Here is a 9319-nt window from a genome sequence, read left to right as displayed (position 1 = left end):
TAGAAAAGTTTTAAGGAATTAGACTTTTTAAGGAGCTAAGTTAATTAAGAATAATCTTACATAAAGCCATAAGGGATACAAATGATAATCTTGTGTGTATGTATGCATAATCTTACTAGTCAATTTATCATGTGACTTTTTAATCCATTTTTTCCTTACAATATATAAAGTATTTATATTTTAAATTAAACAATTTTCAGCCGAATGCGAATGCGATAACAATTGTTAAATTTGGCACTTAATATCAAGTTGATAAAAACCTTAAACTCTCACGATTACACAGCTAACTAGGAAAGGTGACAGTTTAATTAATATTGTCATATGAGCAAGGTTTTTGGCATGACAAATTGCGTGAAAGAAGCTTGAGAATGAAGAGTAACATCTATATGAACGAATGGTTTGAAATCTATTGCAAAAGACTCCAAATTACTCCGTATATGAATTACACAAAGATGGCTGCGGGTTGCGCCTATCATGAAACTTAAGCATTCTTCCAATTTTAGGGTCCAAAAACTTACAGGAGCGCTTTCCCAAATACATGCATAAAGCTCGGTAGATGGCAAGTTATAGTTTTCAACTTTAGAAAGTAATAGGACGACACCTGGTGATACAGAGTTTGAGCACCGCTCTAGTATGAAAATATTGTAAATTTGTAATTAATGTAAGGTTTAGCCGTTACTGTTCAGTACGAGTTTCGACACCATCCTATCACGTGATTTATGTAATGTTCATCATTTTAAGCGTCTATATATTTTGAATGTAAGAGGACACTGAGATTCAGTATTACCACCTGACAACGTCATCTCATTTTTCTAAATAAAATGATGTTTGAAATTGTATTGACAATAGTAAAGCATTTCAATATAGTAGATTTCTTCGTACATATATAAGAAAATATAATTTACATTTTCGTTATGAGCTGGCATAAATTTTACACCTTTTCTTAAACCATATATTTCACGGGTATTAAAAGGTTAATTATTCTTGAAAACTGGAACATGAGTTATAATAGACATCAAAAAAAAGTATAAAACATTTTATTATTAACTCATTTTCATCTATTTCCCATGCATGTAGTCTTGTGATATGGGACTATTGTACATGTATAAAAAAATGTGTAATCAAGTTATATTAGCACAAAACGATCTTATACTTATAATCCCCTTACTACTTCCCCTTTTTATTTTTTACTACTAAGAGAATAAGAAATTCTCTTAGTTTTCCTCTAAAATACATCTATTTAAATCAGGAGACAAGTGAAACTTTCTTTCCTTAAATTATTATCTTTTTTTTTATAAAAAAAAAATAATTTTATAATTAAACTCTAATCATTTTATCAAATTCAAAATTATGATTATTTTCTTTTAAAAAAATAAAATTAATGTTAAATTATAAGTTTGACAAATTTTTCATGAATGCAATATTTATAACCTTAGAGAATAACTTGACAAATACTTACTATTAGCTTTGTGATAAAAAAAACAATAAAATAATTGGAGAAAATTAATAAAATAAAATTCATAGTTTTATGGTAAAAAAAAATCAGAAAAAATACACATTTCGTGACTTTACTCCGTTCTCTTTGATTAGTTTTCCATTTCAATTTTTTTTTCGTGTCAAAATACCATGGAGTGAAATATTTAATATTAATGGGGCGACTATTTAAACTGTATAAATAATACTCTCAAAATAAATAAAAACTCTCTATATAATGCGCAATGTAAATAATACCCTGAAAAATAGAAACTCTATACATATATAGTGCGCATGATTTATACTAGCTATAAACTAATTAACTAAACATCCCCTATCTACTAAAAGAATAGGTGAACTCATGGGTTTTCCCTCGAAAAAACATATTCTTAAATAAAGAAATTAGTCACATTTAAATCCATTCACTAAATAAGAAATCTACTTATATATTGTATAATTTATTTCATTAATTTATAAATTTTCATGAAGATATATCTTTTCATCAAATTATATTATTTTTACCAAACTTTAAACTATAATCTTTTAATTAAATATTAATAAAATTTATACAAAACTTAAACTGTAAAATATTTTATTGATACTATTATTTGAGAAGGACTTGACCCATACTACGTATCAAACAAAACTGTAAATTACTAATTTTATTTTCGCAAAAAAGAAGAAGAGAGAATTTAAAAATTGAAATCATTAGTTTTAGGTTATAAAAATTTTTTTATTTAGATAACTTTCAGCATATAACTAAATTCTCTTAATCAATTTTCTCTTCAACTTTTTTTTCCTCAAAATAAAACATAATGACGAGAAATATGAACAATTATTGAGACACTATTATATAGGTAATATATTAAAAAAATAAAAATTTTATATACTGTGCATTTATTATACGGGGTTAAGTAGTAAAATACTACAAGTATTGCACTCTTAATCAAAAGCCATTTGATTTTACAGAAAAAGTCAGGACCAGTACTCCAGCCTCCAGGTTATCTTAACAAAGCAATAAGCAGACAAATATTATTCAGATTCGTTATAATTTTCACTATCCTTAGGCCCATTAGATCTCATAAACGTAGCTTCCTGAATTCATTAATAGTTCCAAATTTAAGGGAAACAAGTCAAGAACATAAACTCAAGTACTCAAGTACTATGGTACACGTTTGTCAAAAACAAAAAGTACTATGGTAAATTTATTCTAAATAATTTGATCAAGCATATATTCCCATATATATTAATCACCTTACTCGTATTAATTAGTAAACAACTTACTGATTGATTTGCATGTTTTTGGTTTATTAAGTCGCCAACAAGTTGAATGAGTAATAGCTAAAAGGTTGCAAATGAATCGACTAAAGGAGTAAAGGATGTTAAAAGGTCCGCACATGATGCTGACGAGTTTCAAACCAATGTACGAGTAACATTTCTTTATTGGCCTAAACGTCGCTCTTAATTAGGTAATTATCGATAATGTGTAATGTTGTATTTAATCTGTTAGTTGCCACTTCGAATGACTATCACGGGATCTCGATGACCGGTGCTAGGGTTTTTGTTTGGTGCTTTCTAGGTTATTCTAATCTGTATTGGTCTTAGAGAGTATTATATAAATTCTCTAAATCGCACTCTAATAAATATGTATATGTATATATCTTAACAAATCTGTATTTGCATTGGATTCTGAAATTTGTAACTCTTCACCATCAAGAACGTGGATGTATAGTAGCTAATACACCGTTAGTAAACTTCATAAATCTATATGTTACTTTTTTTTATGGATATGTGATGGATAGTGTCATAATAATAATTGTATATAAATTGGTCATGCAAGCAAGTTATAATGTTAAATGTGTCACAATCAATAATTCAGAAGATAAGTTGCAAATGGCAAAACCATGCATTATATTAAAACGTGCGTACACTTGTTATTTCTGACTTGGCGACGAGCTTAGAGTCCATGCATGCAACAACTTTTTCACATCAGAGGCACATGTGCTTAATGTCTTTTACTCTTTTATGGGGTGGGTTAGGACTTAGGAGACGCCTACTAGTAAAGGGTGCGTCAAACTCAAGCTGAAAATATTTGTGCAGTTTGTTTTGAATAATCGTATTGCTTACTTTTATTACTCTCTTATGTTCGTCGTTGACGATAGTGACTAGGATCACCGGGACCATGAAGTGTCTTAATGGGCTGCAAGCCCGCGATCTTTTGCTAGATGAGAACCTTTATTTGCTAGCAGTATTTTTATCACGGTATGAAAAAGGGTGCACACCACGTTCCGTCAAAAGAATCTGACCATTACACCAACCATGCTATTGCATTGGGATAGTTGTTCACTTGTGTTATTGGTTAAAAATTATGAAATTTTGATCCTTCATGTAAGTTGTAAGTTGCATGTCAAACAAATGAGGAGTACACTACAAACCAATGAGCATGATCATACACACCACAAACATCATATATAAAACACTAACAAACGAATCAAATATAACCCAATTCAAGCATACTACAAACTACTATAACCAAACCACACACTACACCTCGTTATTCTCCCTTTATTATTCTTACATCACAATATACTACTCCGTACGATTTTTTATTTTTTTTTTTTTATTTTTTTTTTTTAAAAAAAAAAATCAATCTCTCATCATTTTGCTGAAGAAAATTATTATACACATTATGATTTTCGGACAGAAGAAAATGATTAAATTGTCGATATCATAGCTACCAATTCAATTATCGTAAAACCATCTTACAGAAAACTTAGCGAAGATTTAGTGGCCCCAACTTATATCGCCAGCTACAATTGTACGTACTATTATACATTTACATACACCACTCACTACTAAAACTTGTCCCATAATTTTCCTAACACGCCAATTTCATTTTCCGCGTTATTCTTCTTGGCATTTAAATAAATCCGATTTTCCGTATCGACTCATAATTTCGATATGGAATCGGGTGGAAAGATGGTTGACGTTATTAAGCAGATGTTAGCTAGGCCAGTTCAATTGGCGGACCAAGTGATTAAGGCTACGGTCGAGGCGGCCGTGTTTAAGCAGGAATGCTCAGAGCTTAATTCTAAAGCTTCCGTGCTAGCTGACTTACTCCGTCAGGCTGCACGCTCTAGCGCCGACCTTTATGAACGGCCGACACGTAGAATCATCGACGACACGGAACAGGTAATTAAAGTGGCGGAACTAGAGAAGTTAGTAGCCATTAAAAATAACGAGGACAATTTTATTCTTTAATATTTCATTTGTTTTTGTGAGCGAATACAGTATATTATATCATATTCTATCAGAATTACGTAATTAATTTTAAAACTAGTTCTATTACTCGTAAAATTCACGAGATTAATTATGTTGTCACGTTAGTAATGTTACTGTAAATCCTAACTGACAGGTACTTGAGAAGGCGTTGTCCCTTGCACAGAAATGTCGGGCCAACGGCCTTCTCAAGCGAGCCTTCACCATAATACCGACAACCGCCTTCCGAAAGTTGTTCTCTCAGCTTGAGAATTCAGTCGGTAATGTCTCCTGGCTGCTGAGAGTCTCCAGCGGTAGCGGTGATGACGGTGGTGATTTCCTCGGTTTACCGCCTATTGCGGCAAACGATCCAATCCTGTGTCTCATATGGGAACAAATAGCGATTGTTTCCGTGGGCCCTATTGAAGACAGGGCCGATGCAGCTTCCTCCCTGGCGTCGTTGGCCCGAGACAACGCTAGATACGGGAAGCTGATCATCGAAGAAGGCGGTATTGGACCGCTTTGTAAACTCGTCAAGGAAGGAAACACGGTTGAGGCTCAAGAGATTGCTGCACGTGCGCTTGGGTTGTTGGGCAGTAACTCGGATAATGTGGCGCACATGGTCAATGCCGGGGTATGTTCCGTGCTCGTCAAGGTACTGAACGATGGGCCCATGAAGGTTCAGTCCACGGTGGCGTGGGCCGTTGCTGAGCTGGCGGCCCAATACCCGAAATGTCAGGAGATATTTGCTCAACATAATGTGGTTAGACTGTTGGTTGGTCATCTTGCGTTTGAGACCCTACAGGACCATATTAAGTATGTGGGTCCCGCCAAGACGCCCGCGGTTGTCGCCATGGCCAATGGTGACAACCGCGGTGGTGGGCACACCATGCTGCGTGACATTGTCGCCCGTGTACAGGCGGCACAAACCAATGGTTACGCTTATGATTATGGTTATGGTTATGGTTATGGTAACGGTAATGGTAATAGTAATGGTAATGGTTCGAGTATTAATGAGGAAATTAGTAGGGTCCACCGTCAGAGAGAGTTGGAGGACCCACAGGTTAAGGCAAGCATGAAGGCTATGGCTGCAAGAGCATTATGCCACCTGGCCAAAGGCAATTCGGCAATTTGTCGTACCATTTGCGAGTCGCGTGCATTGTTATGTTTAGCGGTACTGTTAGAGAAGAGTTCCGAAGAAGTAAAGCTTAACTCGGCTATGGCATTACTTGAGATAACCGCGGTTGCTGAAAAAGACTCGGAGCTAAGGCGATCAACCTTTAAGCCAAATTCACCCGCCTGTAAGGCGGTGGTCGATCAAATGTTAAGGATTATCGACAAGGCCGACTCATCATCACACCAGTTATTGATCCCCTGTGTAAAATCAATTGGTAACCTAGCAAGAACATTTAAAGCGACAGAGACGAGGATGATCGATCCACTGGTGCATCTCCTCGAGGACAAGGAGGCCGAAGTATCACGTGAGGCGGCCATTGCGCTCACTAAATTCGCTGGGACCGAGAATTATCTACACGTGGATCGTTCAAAGGCTATCATAGCAGCAGGAGGGGTCAAACATTTGGTTCAGTTGGTGTACTTTGGAGAGCAAATTGTGCAAGTACCGGCATTGGAGCTGCTGTCGTACATGGTGTTACACGTACCAAATAGCGAGGCGCTTGCAGAATCCGAGGTGCTTACGGTGTTGGTTTGGGCATCAAAGCAGTTGCACTTGGTGGATGATGAGTCTAAGGAAGCTCTATTGCTTGATGCTAAGAGTAGACTTGAGCTTTACCAATCCAGAGTTTCGAGGTGAAAAAATTAATTAATGAAGATCGCGAATAATTGATTCATTTGTGTATCGAACTATCGATCCCATTATTTTGATAAATAATAAAATTTTGTATGTTACTTTGATGTTTAAATTTAAACAAGTTTTGTATTATACTATATATATATATGCAGTTTATGCTGTAATAATCTTGGTTTTCTTCATGTGTTGTATTGTACATAACATTTATATTAATTATATAGTTGCACTGAAGAATTTCCCCTAATAAGCTATGTTATTCCGACTCCTATATTGATACTCCGTACAATATTTGAACACGTTATCTAACCGGGTCTGAGAAACATGTATCAAAAATCAAAATGTATCAAATGGTCTTTAGACACCACTGATTAATTGGTGAAGAAGTTCCGTGATTTTTAACTAATGAAATCGTCGTGTCATGTCATTAGTTATTCCAACAATTGTAAACACGGTATGAAATCAAAGTGAAGTGTTAAAGTAACGTAGAAAATTCATGTTCTTGTGGATTTATTTCGTTCTTCGATCTGAAGCCTGCCATTATCACATATCTCAACAAAGGCAACTGGTCTTGCTTAAGAGCGTCTTTCATAACTTCGTTTTATTTTCCGTTGTATTTTAATTGAATGTGAGAGCCATATTAAATTAAATGGAAAATGCACGCGGTGCCCTTGAAGTTTCGAATTTTGCCCGAAATACCCAATTTTTTGTTCCGGAAAACTTTAAGCGGCTATAGCTCGTGTCTACGAATTCAGAAAGTGATAATTTTTTTTTTCAAATCGATCATCTTTCCGAGAACTACGATTTGAAAAAAAAAATTGTCGTATTTGGATCCCGTGGCTAGGAGTTTTTGTACGTCAAAGTTTTTTTTACCGTACAAACTTTGAGTGACCATATCTCTTGGTCACGAATTCCAAACACGACAATTTTTTTTTCAAGTCGTAGGTCTCGAAAAAATAATCAATTTGAAAAAAAAAATTGTTACTTTCCGAGCTTGTAAACACGAGTTATAGCCTCTTAAAGATTTCCGGATCAAAAAATTGGGTATTTCGGACAAAACATCAAAGTTCAAGGACACCGCATGCATTTTCCGTAAATTAAAATGGTCTTAAACATGAAGGGTACTAGAAATATAATGAAACAAGAAAGGCCAGAATAAAACCAGTTGTTGGAAGCAGAAACAAGTAAAGAGGTTGAACAACTTTCACACTTGCTCATAACAAACTTGCAAATGTTTCACAAAAATAGTTTATGATCTTACAAGACTTAAGTGTCATCATCCATCACTCATCAGGTGTTTTTTACTAACAGCCATTTTTCGTGCTTCAAACGGTTATATGTGACCATTTTATGGTTAAATATAACTACAATAATGGTACAGCCAGTATTACAGCTTATAGTAACATGTTTTTTAATAGTGATTACATTTGACTGTAAAATGGTTACAAAATCTCATCTTATTACTTCAGACCAAAATGCTCCGCCTAAAGCAAGACCAACTCGTTGTTTTTATATGTAAATTCTGGACCTAGACTCGTAAGGAGACTGTGTCACCAGTGACCACTCTCTAGAGCTCTATATAGCAAATACTTAGTTGAGTTTTGCAACTTATTTTGTACATTCAAAGATTTTCACGTTAACTATTATTTCAGACCAAAATAGATGTCATGTATTAGATTTAGGGTATTACCATCGCATTGATTAATATTACCCGTCATTACTATTACTTTTCGTGTAAAGAGAGGCATAAGGGCGATTTTGATGTTAATGGAATTTGAACCCAAGTCATAAGTATTACGTATCTGACATGGATTTACCAACTAAATTAGGACTAGTTGACATCTGTTATTTGTCATAACGATTTTTGCTCACCTAAAGACCAGTTGGAAATCGGAATCTCAAATATGATGTGATGGACAATTAATTACTTAAACTTTCCCCGTTCCTATCATTTATTTACGATAATTTTATGATCATTGATGACTAAGGGGGACAAGTTAGACTTTGATAACCAAGTGGTGTTAGTCCAGCGGTAGCTGAGTTAAACCTTGAATTTTGCAGAAATGCAGGAGTTGAGAGGTCTCAGGTTCGACTACCAGCTGGGGCGATGATCACTTGACCACTGCAGCCCCCGAATGGGGTGGCTTACATGGTCCTTGTGGTGGTGCGGGAATGCATGGGCCCGGGGGACTCAACCCCCTCGTCATCAAAAAAAAAAAAAAAAAAAAAAGGTTAGACTTTGATTCTATGGGCTCCTGCATAGGTAGATCATGGGTTTCAAATCTATGGACTGATTATTGGTCTATTTGTGGGCTTTAGCACGTTGCTCCTTCTTTGGGCTGCCTTTGATTTCTCTGCCGGCCCAGTTTATTGGCAACGGCACATTGATTATAGTCCTCAGTGAGTCAGTGATTCACCCCTCTTGATTCATAGTCGTTTAAATTTTCAACAATTAGTCTCATTATAAACGATATATCCGTCTAAAGTAAAAAATGGGTCAAATATGCTTAAAATGGTTATATTTTTGGGTCTCACCATACAATTTATTGCTTGTCTTATTCTTAAAGTAGGTGAATATTTAACCCGTCTATAACTATAGACGGATATCTTCCATTTATAATGAGAATTTGTGAATTTTCAATACTTTTTTTATTCTAAGACATCTTTCAAAAACTATTTGATTTGAATTGATTAGTACGTGTTCTCGTATAAATGTAGAGTCTAAAACAACCAATATTCCAAAACAAACCCAATATTGGGTTAAACTATCTTCGATGAGAT

The 9319-nt window shown here is 34.9% G+C and overlaps 1 protein-coding gene across 1 annotated transcript; it reads left to right on the top strand.

Moving 5' to 3' along the window:
• Nucleotides 1-4005: 4005 nt before the first annotated feature.
• Nucleotides 4006-6589, top strand: LOC141622371 (uncharacterized). The gene is made up of 2 exons (XM_074438410.1): nt 4006-4665; nt 4889-6589. Exons 1-2 carry the CDS (start codon nt 4435-4437, stop codon nt 6542-6544), a joined length of 1887 nt encoding a protein of 628 aa, XP_074294511.1. The 5' UTR covers nt 4006-4434; the 3' UTR covers nt 6545-6589.
• The last annotated feature ends 2730 nt before the right edge of the window (nt 6590-9319 follow it).

The sequence above is a fragment of the Silene latifolia genome, chromosome X (genome assembly GCF_048544455.1).
Source record: "Silene latifolia isolate original U9 population chromosome X, ASM4854445v1, whole genome shotgun sequence".
Classification (NCBI taxonomy): Eukaryota; Viridiplantae; Streptophyta; class Magnoliopsida; order Caryophyllales; family Caryophyllaceae; genus Silene; species Silene latifolia.
This window is presented reverse-complemented; position numbering and strand designations above follow the sequence as displayed.